At 38.9% G+C, this 20,749-nt stretch overlaps 3 protein-coding genes across 10 annotated transcripts in view; 1 reads left to right on the plus strand and 2 right to left on the minus strand.

Moving 5' to 3' along the window:
• The window catches only part of rmnd1 (required for meiotic nuclear division 1 homolog), a 14,876-nt gene extending 6,758 nt beyond the window's left edge, over window positions 1-8,118 (minus strand). Inside the window, exons 1-12 of one of the 3 annotated variants that reach the window (XR_004797142.1) lie at window positions 7,936-8,096; window positions 7,142-7,608; window positions 6,946-7,051; window positions 6,775-6,850; window positions 6,320-6,359; window positions 6,103-6,203; window positions 5,903-6,009; window positions 5,759-5,823; window positions 5,546-5,622; window positions 5,135-5,255; window positions 4,902-5,018; window positions 4,544-4,644 (exon numbers count right to left, since the gene is read on the minus strand). Coding sequence is in view for 2 of the 3 variants with exons in the window: in XM_035674117.1 (XP_035530010.1) it covers window positions 4,612-4,644; window positions 4,902-5,018; window positions 5,135-5,255; window positions 5,546-5,622; window positions 5,759-5,823; window positions 5,903-6,009; window positions 6,103-6,203; window positions 6,320-6,359; window positions 6,775-6,850; window positions 6,946-7,051; window positions 7,142-7,579 (1,281 nt within the window). In the remaining variant the exon portion in view is untranslated. Of the gene's footprint in view, window positions 1-3,927; window positions 4,645-4,901; window positions 5,019-5,134; window positions 5,256-5,545; window positions 5,623-5,758; window positions 5,824-5,902; window positions 6,010-6,102; window positions 6,204-6,319; window positions 6,360-6,774; window positions 6,851-6,945; window positions 7,052-7,141; window positions 7,609-7,935 lie in introns of those variants that run through there. The other 2 variants (XM_035674117.1, XM_035674116.1) reach the window with 2 other exon arrangements.
• Window positions 8,119-9,235: 1,117 nt separating this feature from the next.
• ccdc170 (coiled-coil domain containing 170) lies at window positions 9,236-13,460 on the plus strand. Its single transcript, XM_035674114.1, has 8 exons — window positions 9,236-9,320; window positions 9,475-9,657; window positions 10,224-10,526; window positions 10,787-10,987; window positions 11,094-11,267; window positions 11,482-11,724; window positions 11,991-12,194; window positions 13,058-13,460. The coding sequence occupies exons 1-8, from the start codon at window positions 9,303-9,305 to the stop codon at window positions 13,331-13,333; spliced, it is 1,602 nt and encodes a 533-aa protein (XP_035530007.1). The 5' UTR covers window positions 9,236-9,302; the 3' UTR covers window positions 13,334-13,460.
• A 37-nt stretch (window positions 13,461-13,497) lies between these two features.
• Window positions 13,498-20,749, minus strand: part of syne1b (spectrin repeat containing, nuclear envelope 1b) — a 74,053-nt gene continuing 66,801 nt past the window's right edge. For 3 of the 6 annotated variants that reach the window (XM_035674110.1, XM_035674109.1, XM_035674108.1), the window contains 8 exons: window positions 20,317-20,443; window positions 19,932-20,143; window positions 19,292-19,492; window positions 19,060-19,188; window positions 18,179-18,391; window positions 17,422-17,514; window positions 16,422-16,480; window positions 13,498-14,587 (listed from right to left, as the gene is read on the minus strand). In XM_035674110.1, the coding sequence (XP_035530003.1) occupies window positions 14,344-14,587; window positions 16,422-16,480; window positions 17,422-17,514; window positions 18,179-18,391; window positions 19,060-19,188; window positions 19,292-19,492; window positions 19,932-20,143; window positions 20,317-20,443 (1,278 nt within the window). In that variant the 3' untranslated portion in view covers window positions 13,498-14,343. The remainder of the gene's footprint in view (window positions 14,588-16,421; window positions 16,481-17,421; window positions 17,515-18,178; window positions 18,392-19,059; window positions 19,189-19,291; window positions 19,493-19,931; window positions 20,144-20,316; window positions 20,444-20,749) is intronic. The other 3 variants (XM_035674112.1, XM_035674111.1, XM_035674113.1) reach the window with 2 other exon arrangements.

A 20,749-nucleotide genomic window follows, 5' to 3' on the forward strand; every position in this document is an offset into this window, starting at 1 on the left:
CAGATGAACCCAAACAGGAAAATGAAGTGATGGTTGAGCCAGAAGAAGTAATACAAGCTGTACAAACAGCCACAATAGACTCAGAGGGGGACAGCCTTGTATCACTTGAAATGGAAGTAACATCAGAGGATCTTCCAGCAGTGGAAACAGTTATAGATGAACCAAAAGAGGAAACACTAGTGAGGGTTGAGCCAGAAGAAAAGCTACCAGTGGAAGCTGCCAAAACTGAACATGTTCAAGAAGAGGTTTTAATGCATATGGATGTAGACACCGAAAGTATTGAGGGAGGTCCTGCTCAGGAACTTGAAAGGCAAATATTGTTAGAAGATACTGCCAAACCAGACGTTAACAATGTCATTGCTTCAGTTACAGATGAAATTGAGAGTGAAATTGTGACACAACTGGGTCAGACTTTAGCGATAACAGAGGATCAAAAAACTGAGAGTATCCCACAAGTTGAGCAGGAAGACAGCATCCCTGAAGTTGTAGATGAGTTACAAACATTAACAGCAGTTCATGTATCCTCTGTTAATGAGGAAGCAGGTGATGTTCAAGTCCTAGGAAAGACTGCATTTCTTGAAAAAAACTCAGAACCTTGTGCAGACAATGCTGCAGTTGCAGATGAAGCTAAACAAGAAGTGCTTCTTAGTGCAGTGGAAGTCAGTGTTGAAGGAGAAAAAGAAACTGAACTTCCAGACACTAAGACAAAGACTGCTGCAGTTGAGCATGCTGTATTGGCGCAAGTAGTCATATGTAATCTCAAAGATGTCTCAGTTGCAATACCTGATGTTTTGATAGAGAAAACATCAGAAATTACTGAACCCTTGATAGAAACAATGGCAAGTGAACTAGAATTCAAGAAGGAAGTTGAGGCTGCCACACCATTAGTAAAAGATGATGTGACTGAGACAGCAGAGGAAGGCAGTGTGGTCATGATGATGCATGTGCCATTAGTAACTTTTGAGGACAATCACAGAATTCAAGTGCAGGTGGTTGATGTCAATATAAAATCAGCTGAGACAATTGTGGACTCAGTGCTAGAGGTTGGGGTAACAGAAGCTAAAGAAGTCATAGATGTTTGTCATGAAACGGTTGAGAAGGTAGAGAATCTCTCTGCAACGCCAGAGATTGAAGAGGAAATCATAAATGAGGAAAACAAGGTGGCCATTCAAGAAGTTATTCAACATGTAAAGAAGAACTTACCAGAGACAATATCCGAACCAGTGGTTGTAAACTTGCCAGATGCTGTGACAAAATTAAGTGAGATGGTTGAAAGTGAATCAAATGAAGTGGAGGATCAAAAAGTGATGGATGATAGTATTGCCATGTTCAGTGAGAGACAAGATGAAGCACCTGCTGTTATCAGTGATGACTATGCAACTGGACAGCAAGTGTCTGAGGATCTCATGCAAACACCTGATATTCTAGGAAGTTTAGATGTTTCTATCGATGATCACAAAGAGGATTTGAAGGAAACTAAAGCTGAACTCAAAAGCTCAGAAGTAGGTGTCACAGCAGAAGAGTTAAAATCAGAGGAATTAGATGCAAAACAAATTCATGAACAAGCACAAATTACACAAATTGCTCAAAGTCAAATTGTAACACCTAGTAACACTGGATTAGTAGTCCCCCAAAACACTGGAATAATCTCTTCAATAGGTAATGTGGAGTCCCCGTCAAGTCTTTCTCTAGAATTCAAACTTAACATACAGTTTGGACAAGCAAAGGCACCAGCTTCCCCACCCCCTTTGACGGAGAGAATTGCACCAGTAAAACAGACAGATGTGTCTGAGGTCGGAGTTCAGGTAGTAGAGGCAGTAGAACCCGAAAAGGCAATAAATCCAACACAAAGAGCTGAGAGCCAGAAACAGAAACAGCCAGAGCTAACTGAGGTTGCTGTTCAGGCAACAGAAATTACAGAACCAGCAGCAAACTCAGATTCAACAGAAAGAGCCATGATCACAAATCAAACTGTCCTGCTGGATGTCGGCATACAAGCGATAGAAACAGTAGAACCAGTAGAACAAGTCAAATCAACAGAAACTGTAACCTCCAGTGTCCAGGCAACAGAAATTACAGAACCAGCTACAAACACAAATTCAACAGAAAGAGTCGTGATCACAAATCAACCTGTCCTGCTGGATGTCGGCGTACACGCAATGGAGACAGTAGAACCAGTAGAACAAATCAAATCAACAGAGACTGTAACCTCCAGTGTCTATGCGACAAAAACAATACAACCAGTAAGGCCAACAGAGAAAAGAGAAGTCTTCCTGAGCCAGCCAGTAGTCTCTGAAGCTTGTCAAGCAAGCCAAGAAACAAAAGCAGAAGAGCCTGGTAAACAAACAGAGGAAAATGACCAGGATGTGTGGATGGATGCTGAGGAGGTCATTTACACTCAGGAGGAAACCGAGTTGTCCTTTCTTGAGGTGGATGAACCTCCAGAACCCCAGACAGAAAGTGAGCAAGAGGAAAAAGCAGGACTCGGACATGAGGTTGAAATGGCTCCTAATTTCAAGACTGAGGAAGAAGAAAGTCAACAGGAAATGCACAAAACAGGAACTTGTGAAGTTGAGAGTGAAGGTGAAGATTTCGCTGTTGCACTTGAGCATCTTGAAATTGCAACTGCGAGCGCCACTACAATGGAGTTGGATTAATTTAACTCAACTACAGCGTTACTTATCGGTAAGGCCTTTCTCGCTTTTTTTTTGTGTCATTTTTGCAATGTTTTGCCCATAAATCAACTTGCTCCTACAGATCATGCATCACATTCATTGGGATATCCAAATTATTTAACATTATGCTACATTTCTTTCTTTCAAGGTTGGACAATCAAAAACAAAGTTTTTAAAAAAGCTGTTATTGGGTGTGATTAATGAGAGACATCTGGCAAGAGGAGCATCAACTGGAAAAGTGCTAATCTTCTCAGGGGAATGCAGCGTGATTCTCCTGTTTGACAGTGAACTACATCCATTATGCAATGGCAATTTAGATAAATGTAATATGCTATAGTGCAACTTTTAATACTAATCATGTCAGGTCTTATCAATCATAAATTATGTTTTTTTGCAAAGATCTATCTCACTCGGTTATATATGTCTAAGAGAATAAGGCAACATTTTTGTTAACGGTTTTGTGCTTCAAATACATTTGTGTGCAACATTTATTCTTAATGTACCGTCCCAGGCACAGGACAAATGTTAATTTCTCCTGACACACAAGGATGCTATTAATATATCATAATATGTAGATATTCCACAGCCTTTACTTTGTATCTTCTGTGTTCCTAAATTGTTTTGTCATGAAGAATTTGTTTAATCATTTCACTTAAATACATGTTCCCAGATGACAACAATAGACCTGAGCATAGTAGTACTATTGTATATTATCGTGTACATAATGACTATTTTAATGCTTATACAGGCAGAAATGTGCTCATTTTGAACAATACAACAATAATTTCTACTCTGACAAGTTTAAAATAAGAGCATGACGAGAGCATGGCATATCGTTTTTAAAAAAGTAATAATTATTTACACAATATTTTTATTTTAAGTTAAATTTATCTTCACATATGTATTTATCATTAATATAATTATAATCAGCAGAGCCTTAAACTTCAACAATTGTGGCAGCTTTACTTGTCCTGTTTTATTTCCCAGCTGTTTGTGTGTAAGCCTCAATGAGCTCACGCCATCAATGATACCATAGACTCAGTAATAAAGTGTGTGGTAAGGGTGAGAGAAGAAATAAGGTAATGACGGGTTGTTGTATTAGCTGTTTGTCCTCTTTAAGTTGTTTTCACTTATACTGACTTTATCAAAAATCCTTCCTGATCTGTGTACATGTTCACTAATGACAAAATGCAAAACATAAACCTGAGTTACCTGTGTTTATATATTTACATATATATTTACCAGTGTTTTATTAATAAAATATTATTTTATTTGAATAAATTCATACATGTACTTGTTGTTCTGCAAATTCTTTGGAACTGAAAATACTGGTGATCATAAGTTACCTTTACACATGAATCCATGAACCACTAATTACTCAACAAGTTGATATTTTACAAGCACACACTAAACAAAAACAAATACTTTATTGCATCTTCTATAACACAGCACTCTTCTTTCTTTTTAAGAACAATGTCACATGTGAAGGTAAGAGTCTCTGCCATCATGCTATACACTTTTGCAAATAATGTGAAAATGAAATGAACACTGTTAAACACACAAACAAAACTCAATAAACATTATGTGGCCAGCTGATCCCAAAATTAAAAAGTCCTACTGGTGCACTAGGCTTAAAATCCTCATATAAAACCCTGCAACACCCTTAAGCCGTGATCTTCCACAAAACAGTAAAAAAAAATATGTGTGATGTATATGTATTGATTTATTTCTGTGTTGTTGAAATGTAAATACTGGACAACAGGAACAGTAAGACATTCACAAATATTTAGGTCCGCTTCATGATTTCAGTTGCTTCCAGAAAACAATGTCACATATTACTGACACCTTTATACGTTTATACATAGTACCTTTGTAAAGTGCAGCATTCTTCCTTTGGAGCTTCTAGTGCCCTTTTAAGTTTTGTTGGAGGAGCAGTTTAGAAGATCATTTTTGCAAGTTCAAACAAAACCTAGATGGAAAACAAAACAACAGATGTATATAGTATTTAATTTAAAAAAGGCTGTATACATTAGTAACTTGAAAGAGGCAATGCAAAATACATTTAGCAGAGAATATTAATGAATTATACTGTATTATGATTAATTAAATAACTCAAGTAGACTAGCTAATGTCCAACAGTGGTTTACAAGATGTATATCTTATATACATATATATAAACATCATATACTTATACATCAGGCACAAAGATCTGTTTTATATGCTTACCTCAATAGTAATGAGGATGACTATCATCCACTCCAACCTTAAGCTGTGCTTCTCACTCAGGTGGCTTCTCATCAGATCTGTTAACTGAGAACAGTGTTCCAGCTTCTCGTTCACAACCTAAAAACACAGACAATGCTGAAGTTTAGATCAAAAACAAAGTATTGGCTTCTTACCACAAAGTATCAGAGTCCAACGATGGTGCCACATCCTTTTTTTGGATGAACTTTATTTACATTGACTCTGCGGTTGATGCTGAGGAACTGGCAGGTCTTATCATAGAGTTTTTCCAGGTTTTCTCTGTCCCAGTAGAAATCAGGTGTGATGAGCAGGTCAGACCTCAGGTTTATACAGTGTCTGTCAGAGTTAGGGGTAAATACAAAGGTTTTAAACAGAGTCAGTCAGCCCAGAGTTAAAAATATCAACTCAACTCAAAATACTTGCATGTCAACAAATTACAAACTATTGATAACCTGGAAGACACAACTAACTAAACTAACAAACTAACTTCCCAAAAAACAAAATTACAAATCTGAGCTGGTTGTCAGAAACAACAGGTTTTGGGTTGCTGTAAAACCTTGAAAACAAACCTAGAAAGGTTGGCGTTCCCTCTAAATAAACCACTATTTAGAGAAAAGTGAATTTACCTTAACGAGAAAAGCTCGCCTATCTTCTTCATAACCTCTGCAGAGGACAACTTAACTCTTTTGCCAGACTTCAGCGTCTTGAGGAAAAAAATAGATCAGGACATTAGCATTAAGAGGAGCACTGATGCATGATCTGCCTTAGAGACAAACAACCATTACAGATAATCAATTACTCATAATTTCTTCCTGCCTGCTGTTAAGTGTCTACTGTACCTCTGGAATTGATTGAATTGACTCCACAAAGTTGTCTAGTGACACCTCCCATATTGCCAGCTTCACTGAAAAAGAAAACAAGAGATACACTCAGAGGAGAGGCTGAGTACAGTGCTGCCACAAAACATTACAAACAGACCTCACCTGACAAACACAGAGCATTTGAAAATGCAAATTTCTCCAGAACAGCTCCATGCTGATCCATCTCGTCACTCAGAATAAAGTTTCCGCGCTCAAGCTTTGTATTCCCCCTGAAGAAAAAAAAGATTTAAATTCACAAAAAGCTACAGAAAGTATGGAAGTGCAAATAAACAAAAACAACACACGAGTGAAGATCAACATACTGTCCAACAGTGTAGTTAATCTCCTCATTTTCCCAGTGGACTAATGCTACTTCATAGGGCTGGATCTCATGATGTTCCAATATTCTCAAAACCTTTTTCATCTGTAAAGACAGTGAAAAAAATTACATTTTCAAAGAAATATGCTACAGCAGAGAAGTAAAAACAAAAGTACAATCAATTAAATATGATAAATGATATAATATATAGTTTTGTTTACCGTTTTCTCCTCAACATTCCAGAAAACTACTGAGCCTTCCCTGAAATTTCAAGTTGGGAAAGTCAGTGTGCGATATAAAGATATAAAGTTATCAAACACTAAGACTAGGACTGGGTATCTTTTCTAATAGCAATGCCACACTTAAGATTTAGTACCAAATCCAAAATGATATCTTGAAATATAAACATTTTTAACAGCTTCGTCTAACAAAACATGTCAAACTATCAGTGCACGATTCAGAAAATGTGAGCCACATTTAGATTTTTAGTTTTTGATGCCGGAATCTATAGACACACTTCTGTCAGGACACAAAAAAACTACTGAAGATCAATACCCAGGCCAATTAATAACCTAAAATGTGCGAGTAATTTTTTAAAATAACTTAGCATCGGACAATTCTTAATCAAGACAAAGCCTAAACAAAGCACTTTGAGAACAAACTACTTTACTGATACCTGAAGAAGAACATTACAGCATCGTCCTCTGGTTTGGCAGCCATGTCTGTGCTTATCACCAGCACATTTGAGGCATCTGAAATTACAACATGATTGTCATAAAATGTGTTAGTTGTTCCAAACATTTAACTCCCTGGAAAGGTGTAATACATGAATAGTGTTGAGTCGTACCTCTTGGTAAATCTATCTCTTGGAAGCCCTGGTTGATCAAGTCGTGGCAAAGTGTTGGCAAATGATACTGATCTGCTGTTGCAAAGGCAATACATTGCATCATATCCTACAGAGAGACACGGGGGGGTTGAATTAATCTCTTAAACATGACATGTATCAACAGATCAGTCACTGATCAGACGACTGGCTGAATCACCTTGTCCTCCTTTTTCAGGGAAGGCTGATTGGCTCTAGAAGGTTGTTTGGTTCTCGGTCCTTTGGGAACCTTTTTTCCAGGCACCGCTGCCGGTTTTAAAGTTGGTTTTAATATTGACTTCACAAGGTCAGGTGAATAAAGGCGCTTCTGTCCACTTCTACATATATCCAGTATCGCGGGGTGAGTAAACAGAGTGCTGCTGAGATGTTTAAATCCACCTGAAGCAGGCAGAACATGTCTCACATGTGTCTGCTGCTGGTGAAGAGTGTTTGAATAACAGGTCCTCGGGCCAGAGCAGTCTGAGGGGGTCCTGGGTTTGGATTCATACCTGCGTGGTTGGACAGACTGGGACAGACTGGCAGAGGCACAGATGAAGACTGGTTTCCTCTCTACAGGATGCTGAGCTCCCAGTCTGGACCACAACGTCCGGAGAAGCATCTTACCTTACCTACAGCTGTACAGGTGAGCTGCAACACAAGAAACAGTTGTTAGTGCAACTGCGTGATATGTTAGGCTTTAATTTAACACTGCAAAGCATTACAGGACTCTGCAAACCAACCTGGGCCTATTAGCACATGAATACCACCTTAAATCCAGCCAAAACAAGTAAGACTGACCTTGACTACATTAGCTTACCCTATCCTCACCGGTAGTCTCTTCACGATTTGACCATATTAAATGAACGTATATACAAGATAAACTTCTGTGCTAACTTTAAGGCAACAGAAGTTAATAAAGTGCTGCTGTAAATCAGTCTGTAATGTTAGCTCATGTGTGGCCGTCAGTTAACTTACCGGTAACAACGCGATTCAAATAGAGTTGACTTAAAATATAACGTTGTATATATGTGTAACACTCCAGAAAGTGTTAAGTGATAGGTTAAAGTAGAATTATGACATATTAGTCAACTTAGCTCCACGGCACCTTGCGTGACAGACCTGGGAGGCGTGTTTGTTGTTTGCTCATCCTGTTTCCTGTTTGAGGTGACGTAATGACGTGGTGCACGTCAGCCCTGCGCTCTGACTGGCAGGCTGCGATGTAAGTTGTGTTAGGATGATGATAGATAGTAGCCAGATAGATTAGAAGATAGATAGATGAGTAGATGATAGATAGATAGATGATAGATAGATAGATGATAGATAGGGATGCATAGATAGTAGATGATAGATAGATAGATCAGATATTCCTTTATTGGTCCCGACGATTGGGATTCATGTGCGCGCAACGATAGAGGAAAAACAGTATAAAAACAGTAAGACTAGGGAATAATAAACACATATGCTACAGGAGAAAAAACAGTAAGAATCCATAACAACAGATAGCACAAATAGTAGCAGCAGACATGAGACATGAGATGCAACCTGTTTACCCCCACTCCATATTTAACAGCTATGAATTCTGGGTCCAGGGCCAGAATATTGCTCTTTTTTTTCCAAAAATAAAACTCATTTTAATTTTAATCATATTTAGATTTAGGTTAGGTCTACATGAGCTGTGTCAAATTCATTTACTAGGGGGCTTTAACCTGAAGAGGTGAATAATAACCTGTGTGAAGGAGGCACAAGTACATATTACCCAATTTAAAGGGCATAAAACCAAAAAAAGGGGACTCACTACAGTTACACTATTTAGTTTTTTAAGTGTTTCCTCAGCTCTCGAGTGAGATTGAGGTTTAGTTACATCATTCTGCAACACAATGCAATAAGTAATCAACTGACCAAATGGCAACTACCATAATATGAATCCCTTTATTGGTAATAGGAAGTAGTGAAGGTGTAAATCATTTCAAGTTACTGCCTTAGGAAGGGCTACCTGGAAGTCTTAAATTAGGGCATAGGGCAAACAAAAACCCACTTTGATGAGGTTGACCTTCAGATGCATCTTCATCAGCTTCTTGCTTTTTGACCTTTTATGTTATTTCATGCATTTTCTTGACCTGTTTAATATCATATAATAATATAAATTATATTTGATTTTCATCTAAAGATCTATTTTGTGTAACTGATAAAGTCTCTAGATTTCAGATGTTCCCACCTACAGTGCACCCTCTGGTGGAGCCTGGTATAGCCTTGTGTTTGGTGTTGCCAGGAGACTTCTTAAAACAGAAACAAGTCTCTACTGTATATTCACCTCCCCTGCAACACTTCTAATTATAGAAGTTATGGAAAACTCTGATGAGGTATGTTAATAGAACACAAATTGATTTAAACTCTCTGTATGATATATACACATTTGTTATTATACAAGAACTAAATTACATCTAATGGCAATTTAAAATAGACATAAAAATGTCCTAGTATATAATTTATAATAACTCTTTTTTGAATCACTAGGTGGACCAGTCTCATGAGAGGGAGAGGCTGAAGATGAGAATTGGTGTTCTGGAGGAGAGTGTGAAGTCCTGTGAGGTGGAGTGTAAAGCCAGCAGGGAGACGGTGCTCAGGCTGGTGGCAGAGCTGGACAGAGAGAGGAGGAAGGCTGCCAACAGTGCAGCAGCTCTCGATTCACTCAAAGTGGTACTTACACAACTTTAAGTTTATATATTGTACAATTAGTTGGCAGTACGCCCAACAGAAAATTCTGTCCAGACAACAGTCTTCAAAATGTTTTCTTTAATTTATTAAAATGTTCCAGTGAAAGTTTTATTACCTAACAAGACACACATGCACAAATAGCCTCCTCACCACAAGGGTTACAACTGTGGTAGGTAAACAGTGATTATTTTATTAGTTGATTTGTTGTGTTAATTTAATAGTAGTCAAATTTAATTATATTGAGTAAATAAATAATACAATCAGCCTATAAAATACCCACGTGTATGTCTTTAACTGTGGAATGTATACTCGCCGCAGGGTTAATAAAAGTCCCAGAAAAACTATTAAACTATACAAGCCCTCAGTGTCTTTAATAGTCCTGTGGCCAGACAGTATAAACAATGTATGCACACATATCTATCTTATCTGAGCCATTGAGTGTTAATAATCTTTTAATTTCATGCTGAATTGTGGAGGAGTTTGTAAAGCCTGTTTCAATATGAGCTCTATTAAATATTTGATAAAACTGTGTGGTGTGACTCTTTCAGGAGTTAGACGGTCTGCTGGTGGGGAGGAGGAGTGTTGAGATGGAGAAGGAGACCCTAATGGAGAGGCTTGAGGCCAGCAAGAGAGTCATAGAGGCTGCTCGGCGAGAGTCAAATTGTTTGGAGAAACAGGTGGAGGAGCTTGAAAGAAAGCTACAGTCAAGCCAAGGAGAGACCCAGGCAGCTGAGGAGAAACTACAGGTGTTCCTGAAAAAGATGGCAGGGCTGCTGCAGGGGAAGTCTGAGAATGTCCTCCTGCCCACAGAGAGAGATATTTTACACAAAGTGGATGACCTCTGCAATAAGGTGAGGTGGAGAAAGCATTAAATATTGATCTGCAAATGAACTGCAAAAGCAAAATAAATGCAGAATAGTAAAAAGTATAAGAAAGTAGCATGACATTAAAATACTAGAAAAAAGTATCTAAACATTTTATTTCAGTACAATAAAGTAAATGTATTTAGTTTCCAACACTGGTCTCCACATTTACTTTTTATATTAAATCTTGGGCGTCCATGTGTCAAAGAGGCACACAATAATATCCTTACTACATTTTTTGGAGGCAGTCTTTATCAGAGATGGAGGTCAGGCTGTCTCATGTCTCTGAGGAACTGAGCGAGCAGACGGAGCTCCAGCACAGCGCGCTACAGAGGGCTCAGCTTGCAGAGCAGCAAGTCCAGGACCTGAGGGAGAGACTGCAGGGTCTTGAGACTGAGCTGTTAACAGCAGACATGCATCGTGACAGTCTAAGACACAACAAACAGCATGTGAGTGAAGTCATATATAGTAGCATGGGGGAAAGGAGTGACAGTTACACGTAAATACATAAGAAATGTTTAAAAAAGAGAAGAAATGCTCTGCGTTTTTTAACAGTATGAAGAGTTCCTGGAACAGCTGTCAGAGACGATGAAGGTTGGGAGCATTGCTGTGGATCTTGGCTTCGACATGAGGCTAAAACTCATCCTGTCACGCGTAGAGCAGCTTGTTAAACAAGAGGGAACTGCTTTGGTGGAAAGCAAAAGTCTGACCTACAGTCTACAGCGAAAGGTAGGCCATACTTACTGGTATTTAAAGCAATTTAACTTTAAGTTTTAGTATCCTTGAATATTACAAAGGGAAGAATCACAACTTTCTAAAAGTGTGCAGAGTGGTATTTGATTATTTTATTTTAGTAGTAATGAAAACCTCTAAGTGCAAAACAGTTGCTGTTTTGGCATGACCAGCGATACACCTGTAATCTAAATATTCCTGTTCCCAACAGTTTAAGTCCCAGAAAGACCAGCTGGAGAGCAAAGGACTCCACATCCAGCTCCTGAGGAAGAAGGTGTCAGAGCTGGAGGAGGAGAAGAGGAGCCGATCAGCGCTGGCTGTGGAACGAGACGATGCTCACCTGGAGGTCAGGAGGCTGCAGAAAAAACTTGAGCGTCTCCAAGGCGAACTGAAGGCTACCAAGCTGTCCAACACTGAGCTCAAGGCCCAGCTGTCCCATACCAACGAGCTCAAGGTAGAGGGGAGAGGGCTTCACGCCAAAATTCAGTCCAGAGGCATTTTCACCTCATAATTTATCTGTATTTGTGTTAACGTCTGTGTATGTGTGAATGAAAGTATATAAAATTCTTTGTAATTGTGCCCCAATTATGTAAAGCAGGTTTGTTCTGAAAACCACTGTATATATTCTTAAGTGTCAGAGTATTTGAGAGCAGTAAGCCAACTTGATAAAGCCACCGAATAACAGTTGCTTCACTAAACACTTGTGTCTGACGTGCCAAGTTGAAAGTCATGGAACAGAGTCAGACCATGCAGGAGCAGAAAAAGAGGCTGGATCAGCTGGTGGAGGGGAAGGCCAAGGTGGAGAAGAAGCTGAACACAGTGAGCTCAGACCTACAGAGCCGAGAGAAGAAGACGAGAGACGACCAGGACCAACTCAACACCCTCAGACAGAGCCTGGCTCAGCTGTCTGACAGGGAGAGAGAGGTGAGGGAATGGTCAACAACATCTGGACATAGAAAGTTATGTAGAAAGTAAAATTTTCTCAACTCAACTCAAGGTCAAAATTGCTTGTTGTTTCCAAAGCTTTTAACCACACCACATGACCTTCCACAGCAGATGTTAACGAACCTGTGTGAATGAACCTTCTTATTTAAAGAAAGTCCTCTACGTCCTCTCTATATTGCTATTTTATATGGTCTCAAGACAGGTGGTAGCATAAAATATCAAATACAAACTACCTACTAATATCTACTTATTTTCAAGCAAACAAAATTGAAAGACAAGATCTTTTGTAATTTCTTTTTTAAAAATACAGCAGACTTATAAGTTAATTCAAATAATCAAAAATGATCAAAGCCAACTCAAAAATGACTTGGCTGTGGTTATGGGCAGTGAAATAAATTGATTTTCAGCGTGGTGTTAACATTTAGGAGGATCTATTGGCAGAAATGGGATATAACATTAATATTGGACTTACATTGGCCAGACACATAATTTCAAATGAATAATAATGCTGTATCTGCTGCTGGAGGTGTAAATATGCAAGTGTTTGCTAATACCACACCAACTTAAAAGGCGATCATATGACAATGTTGTGTTTATAGTTTGTTTTTGCTGCCCCCAAGTGGTTTAAAGTCAATTACAGCTTTAAAGGGCACCAGAGAACCCTCAAACCTGTCATTTAGCTATTAGTGCTATAAGTGTTAGTCTGTGTATTAAAAAGGCGGTCCGTCAGTTCAGGAGTGGTAGGAGGTTCAAATGATGTGGTGACTCGTATTTACAGTTGTATAACAGATTATACTTTTAAAATCAAACTTAGATGTGTTATTTTTTTCTCCCTTGTTCAGTTGGTGGATTTCCGGATGGTTGTTTCCCAGATGTTGGGTCTGGATGCCACAGCCCTGGCTCTTCCAAATAATGAAATCATTAAATTACTGGACACCCATCTTCACAGTCATCATCACCATCACCACCTCCACCATGTTAACATGCCCTGGCACTGTCCTGCCCACCAGAGGCCTCATCTCCACCAAATCCACGACCTACTTGACAGCTCCTCCCAGGATCTTTCTACCTCCAGGTCTCCTTATCCAGGAGACGCAGTTCCTATTCATGAAGCCTAGATTTATACATTATACTTATGCCAAACTGCACTTAAAATGTAAATCTGTGATCTAAAAAACAGACCTTATACAGTATGAACTTATCTATCAAGCATCATATTTGTCACATAAAAATATATATAAGTCACATTACAAAAAATCGAATAAAAAGACAAATATCAAAATGAGGATTTGGCATTCATTGTTTTTGATGGTCGCATATACATACATTTTCATATTGATTTTTTTTACCATTATGTACACATTTTACATAATCTTAGACTATTACATACATTTGATACTGAATTGACAGTCATACAAAATATACAATAGTTCTATATGTCATAATTCTCAATCATAAAGTTGTATTTAAGATTTTGTTTAAAAAATAAAACAGCAAAATGTATAAAGACCATGGATGACTGATGTTAAAGGTTAAACTCTTGAATTGTGTCTGGCTTTGATATTAAAACACGCAACTTGGCTTAAATTAATCTTACTTGAATCCATGTAATTCAGGTTAAAAATGGACACAGACACAATGAAGGATGTAAGTAAATAAAAGCAAACTGCATGCCAAAATACAGGTAAAAAAATAATTGCAATGTCAGACATATTAAATGTTAATTTTTGTTTGTTTCTTTTACAAATTTTTGAGTTACAAGCAAATTCACAGGCTAAATTTCAGCATTTAACTTTGGTGCTATCCACTGACAGATCTCTTCATAGAAATACAACATGTATATGCCACTGAGGTGATCTTCAGTTCATTCATCCAGCATGTCCACTGTGGGCAAAAACAGTTTCTTCAGTTTGGTTACACCAAAGATGCTCCTTAATCGACACGGCATTACACAGAGTTACATACTGAGATGCTTGATCCTATGTGCTACACAGAAAGATATTAACGGTAGATGGCAGCTGTTTTTCTGCAGTACAGATGGATGACAAAGATCAGTTTTTGTCAGGAAGAATCGAATTGAAGTCATACTGATGTAGGAATACTGAAATGACTGGCTCTTACAGCCAGCCTACACTGGAGGTGGCCCGTTAGTGTAGCTAAGCATCGGGTAGAAGGAATGAGCGAAGTTGTTGGACTGCGAACAGTAGTCCTCCTCAGACATTGGCAGCAGGAAGGCAAAGACCACTAACAGGAGCAGAAGGAACTGAAGAGGCAGTGCGACCCAGAGGACGCGGCACAGGAACGACGACCTACGACCCGCCGATGTCTCCGAATCAGAAGGGAAGGAAACGGATCCAGCGTCGCTGCGAGACCTGCTCACACACATGCATTCATGACACAGCACATACTGATGTTTAGTCACTCACATCGATCGATAAGAACATACAAAATCCTGATATCTGTTTTTGTCATCTGAATCCCTAATTTCAGACCAGTGTAATCACATTGTAAAGGCAACCTTAAATGTGCCAATTGTTTTTCTTAGCTGTTCACAAAAATAAACTCAGCAAAAATAACCGACAAATTCAATTATTCTAACTCAATAAACTTCACTTCAGCTGCTCTGTAATTTAATATCCTTATCTCCATATGCTTCAGTGTTTAGGTGATGTCTACTAATTTTCAATCCAAATAAGATCTCAGTTCAGCGACGGAGGAATTGCATGACCGTGCTTTACTTAAGGACTGTGCTGTGTTTAAAAGACATTGCCAACACGGTTCAAAGCGATGTTGGGACAATGTTTCACATTGTGATCATGCTGACTGAGACACAGTAACAAAGACGGTCACAAAACAGTTTTCCAGGCATACATACTGTACAGTCCTGCACCAAACAAATACATTTAATATATAAGCTTGCATTCCTTTGCAAAGGATGTTAGGATAAAAGACAAAAGGCATGCTGCAAGTATCAGCTGAATAATGACATGTTGTTTTTTAATAGGACTCTTTGAAAGTTTGTGTCCTGTTGAAAAATGCAAAGCATGCCGAGGCAAGAAGAGCATAGCAATTAGAAACAGCTTCTTTGACTTTAGCTAAGCTTTTTTTCAAAGGAATAGTTTGGGAAATGCGTTAATTTTCTTTCTTGCTGAAAGTTAGATGAGAAGATTGATACCACTCTCAAATCTGTGTGTTAAATATGCTAGAGCCGGGTTAGCCTAGCTTAGCATAAGGGCTCTAAAAGAGGAAGCTCTCAGCAAGGAAACAAATAAGCGTGTTTCCCAAAATGTCAGACTGTTAATTTAATTTTATCATTATAGTCACCATCACCCTCAGTAAAAACTGTCTTCTTTTGGCCTCGATGGTTAGAAACCACGGTAAGTTGAAGGGAATTATTGTAAAGAAGCTTACATACACCTACCCACTGTGGAGAAACAATTGACTTATTTCTTTAAATCAGGAGAAAACAGGCCTGCAGTACTCTCAAGATGTATTTCATTAAAGAGATTTCTGACTCCAGGAATGCATGGATGTTAGTGATGTATGATTTTACACTCAGGTAATCCTATGTTGTTACCAAATGTGCCCCTTACCACTTAATAAATGGAGACCTGAGAGGCAAGACTGACAGATGACAGACTGAGGGGGGGAAGATGGTGGATAGTCGGTGAGATAGCAGCAGCAGCAGAAGAAGAAGAAATGTCACACACGAGAGAGCGAGAGAGACAGAGAAACTGCAGCCTTTGCATTGTTCATTGCAGACATTTACTGGCTCGGCAATTTGAGAAAAGAAGTGTGTGTGCTCAGTAACAGCGACGGAGTGTTAGATATAGAGAAATATTTGTGTTATACGTAAGAAATGCCCTCTGGTTAGCGATATTAAGCAGCCGAGGACATTGGCGGAGAAGAGGCCTTGCACCATTCCTTGTGAAACTCTTTTATCAAGGATCTGCATTTCACCTCGTCACCTAGCCTACACAGAGCGTCTAGACTTACAGAAGATGATGGAATTCACTATCATGAGCTGCTAATCTGGTACTATTATTAAAAAGTGAAATTGGGGTTTATTTATTTTTTCATTTTTTAAAACACAGCTGTTGTTTAAGAGTTGGGGTGGAAGTGAAAGCATGAATCGGCCTCCAAGTGCATCATGGGCTGATGAGTTCCATTATCTTCTGGGTGTGCTAGAAACCAACAGAAAGGTACCTGTGGTGTGGACTGCTCACAGAGGGTCCAGGCTGTGACAGACTACATTTGCCCCGTTGCTGTTTGCAATGAACAGGGGGGGGAAGTGGGGTAAAAGAAAGAAAGTATGTTTCAGTCCAGGCAAATCAAGACAAAGCTACCGATGAGAAGAAATCCCCAAATGAAAGAAGAGCAGCGACAAAATCATATGTGAAGGTGATAGATTTTGTAACCCGTGATAACAAGGATTCTGGCTTTTCAAAGTGCATGACTACTTTGAAGTGCTTCGGCTTGTGAGGGCAACAATAGGAAGCTACAAATTATGCCATGTAATGCATGAATTTCACATATAGTAACATACACATAATATAAGCAGTGACATGCTTATTTGGACTGATATTTAGATAAATAATACAGATGCAAAAAATAAGGCTTTCTCATTCTTACAGCCTACAATATAAAACAAATATCATGCTTTTGTCATGATAAAACCACAATTTCTATGCTTCTTTTGCAAATTTAGCAGTTTCATGATCGCCAGTATTCCTGAGAATAACACTACAGGGATCAAACCAAAACTAGAGTGAGAGAAATTAGAGGAAAGTCTAGTGGGGAAAAAGATTTGTAGGACAGAAGTTCTTTTTTTTAATGTGGAAAAACTGGAAGAGAGAAAAAGTGACAACTAAGGCAGGACTGAAAAAAATCATCCAAGAAAAACAAAGAGGAAATCAAAAGTTAAAAAAGAAAGGTTTCTGCAGGTCTCTGGCAGGGTGTTGCTCTGGTAATAGACATCATGCAAGAAGACTAAAAAGACTGGGAAAAAGTTCAGAATTCAGAGGGAGGGAGTGTAAAGCAGGTTGTGGAGGTGTAGAAAGGTGTGAGGAGAGATCTTGGGATGACAAGGGTGAATATGGCCTTCAATGGGGCATTTGGGGCACAGGTTATTGTAATCGTGTCTCGGAAGGTTAATCGAACACCTGGCTTCCATAGAGCGGCGTGTACAGGTAGGTGTATACGTTACCGATCGTCGCCGACTTGGTGTACTCCTTCCTGATACAGGACTGAGGGAACCCGACGTGTCCAGCTCATCAGCAGATGACCAAGATGACAGATCCTGACAAAGGAAACATTTACACAAAGAGAGAAAGATAGTGAGAGATGCATTAAATATCAGACAGCGGTAGGCAAATAGTGGCCAGTGGGCAACATCTGGCCCTTCAACAAACATATAGGGAGCTGAACCTTTCATAAATCTACTTTTGAAAACAAAGTAAATACATAATTCAAATGACTTTGTAGCCTCTTATATTGCTCCCAAGTGAACACAAAGCTGAGACTACTGTGCTGCAGTGTTAGCAGATAAATAATATGATTTACTTAATTTAAATGAAACAAGTATCCCTTAAAATAGGGCAGTATTTGGTTCCACAGCTTTAGCATTTTTGACCAGAACAGATTTGTGTCAACAGTACTTTCATTCAGCCATTAGAGAAGACGCCACTGTTTACTGTGTGTGGATCAATTACATCTCTGGTCTCGTAGTGCAACACGCTATTCATTTTGCAAAATTAATAGTAGAAATAATTAGCTGTATCTCTGTTAGCCCTTATTTACTAATGACCATCAGTTTCACATAATACTGATCCCTGATATAAGGGAACCATATATTGTATTTATTAAAAAAGCTAACGCTAAAGCTAAATACTGCCTCCACAAGGTTACAAGTATGAGATGCATACAGGTAACACTGCACAGGTATATGGTAAGTGAAGATCTACCTGTTGACTGCTTGTGATGTCCAGAATCTTGGCCAGCTCTCTGAGGTCTCGGGTTACTTCCTTTAGCAGCAGTTTGAGGCGGTTCCCAATAACATGAACCTTCTCTTTGGCCTCCAGGCAGTCGCTGCCCTGAGAGTTGACCAGCAACTGCAGGGACATGTCTTGAAGCGAGGCAACTTTGAGCTGGGAGTCCAGCAGCTCCTGGCGGATTTGCTGAGGGGATTGTAAACATGAGACATGAATTCTAAAACAGTAAGGGAATTAGGATTATTCATACAGTCCTCTTGTATTTGAAACATCTGGTACAGTACTTTGATCCATTGTGGTAATCAGGATGTAAAAGTGGGCTTACTGTAAGTGCCCAAAACTATGACCCTGGGCCCATTCAACTTTAAATATCCACTCTTAAATTAAGAGTTTGGTCAAAATATACTGTTTTTACATTTAACAGACACAAAATGTATGGATATAACTTATATTTAAAGATTCTTTAAATGTAATTATCAATTACTGTTCAATAGAGAATCACAGGTGACATGAAAGACAAGATACTGTAGGTGTTGGATGAGGAAGCAAGGTTTTTATGTGGGAGTTAAAATATGACCCAAAATCTCAGTATAGTCCTTCACTGTTACTACTCAGCAAACCCCCTGCTGCAATGGACAGCTGCCTGGTTAAAACAATTGAAATATTGTAGTGTTTACCTTAAGTTAAATGTTGTTCCACTATTTTTCTATTTATGCTTCTTGATCTGCAGTACTTCCATTTTTCATATTATGTTATGCACATATACGTAGAAATTTCTTGTATGTGAAAAGCTACTTGGCAATAAACCTGATTCTGATATATATGTATGTACTGTATAGAGTATAGTTCTGTACCGTAAGTGTTTTATGATGCTCATGGAGAGTGTCACTGTCCTGAATGGGGTCAATGGGAACAACCTCATTCCTCCTACGGTCGATGTTTTCCAACCAGAGCAGCAGACCATGGCTCATCTCATGGAAGTCCTGTTAATCAGAAGTGGATCAACTATAGAACAGAACAACTGAACTTTTCTATTAAGGCCCCTGTTTTAACAGTGAGGGTCTGAATATGATGACTGGCACCTACCTGACATTGCATGAGAGCTTCCTGTAATGAGGACCTCCATTCCTCCAGTGAGCTGCCCAGTTTGTCCCAGTGGTTGTTCATGTCTTTCAGTTTGGCCTGTAGCTCTCGGGACTCCTCTGTATCCAACTGCACGAACTCAGCGCTGCACAGGTTGATGGACAGCACAATAGCTTTGCGCTTGTCATATGCCTTCTGCAGCTCCTGTAGCCAAAAATGTACATTTTACATTTAATGAATGCAGTCAAGAAAACAACAATACAAGGAACCAATATAAGGACTTGGTCTGTAGTGTCTAAACCCATAAATCAAAATGCTACATTGCATCTTTTATCATATTTGCAATCAATTAGGTAGCTAACTGAGTAGGTAACAGCAATTATTATTGTAGGATTAGGAGATCCTACACTGCACAAATACACCATTTAATGGTTAATTCTAACTAAACCAACATGCTGGAAATAAAGTACTGAGGCTGTGAAGATGGTTTGTCAATCAATTTCTCATTTCGGATTACACCATGTCACTTATGTCAGCCCTGTCAGCATTTTGTTGGTAAACTTTAGACAAGAAACAACATTTCTGACCATTTCATAAAAAATGAAACATACCACGCAAAGGTATTATCAACAGAAAACAATACCTTCAGCTTTTTAATGCGCTGCTCGATCGTTTGGATGTCCGTGCTGAGGTCCAGCCTCTGCTGCTGCTCCAGCTCTTCCTCCGTCTCTCCCAGCCAAGTCCAAACATTGTTCAGGTCAGAGTTCAGCTGCTGCCACTGCTGCTGGTTTTGCTTTGTGCGCATGTCTTTGCTGAGGTCCTGAGCCTGCAGGAGCTCCCAGCGCTCGATCACTCCTAGATTGCAAGGTGTAAGAGAAAACAGACACATTATATAAGCAGAATTTCACCTACTGGATAAAAGCCCAGAAACATTTACATATTTTAACCTTTTCCTTTCATACGGATTTATTTAAATGTATGGTAACGTAGGATATATGTGTGCAGGATAGTTTGTGGTTTAATATTACCTGATGTCTGGGACTCTGAGCTACTGGGATCTGCCAGTCCAGACACCGTGTCTTCCTCCTCTTTCAGCTCAACACCCATCCTCTTCACTGTGTCAATACTGCCACGACACTCACCCAGTAGCCGCATCTACAAAATATATGTGATAAGTTACAGGTTTATTTTGTACAAGTACAATTAGTGTAAGCAAATTACATTACACCAGCATTTCAGAATAGGATGTACATTTTAACCTTATAACAAAAACCTTTAAGCTTGATAATCAAGTGCTAATCTAAAGGGGATCATTGACTGGTAACAAAATGTTGTCTGAGCATTAATTAAAAAACATAAATAAGCATTAATGTTTCAGGTTTTATAGCAACGTTGGTTGTTACATTGCATATAAACAGATCAAACAGAATTATCACTTTATGTATAGTTTTTATGTAGTTT

The sequence above is a fragment of the Morone saxatilis genome, unplaced genomic scaffold (assembly GCF_004916995.1).
Source record: "Morone saxatilis isolate NCDOM2014 unplaced genomic scaffold, NCSU_SB_2.0 Contig3, whole genome shotgun sequence".
In the NCBI taxonomy this organism is placed as follows: Eukaryota; Metazoa; Chordata; class Actinopteri; family Moronidae; genus Morone; species Morone saxatilis.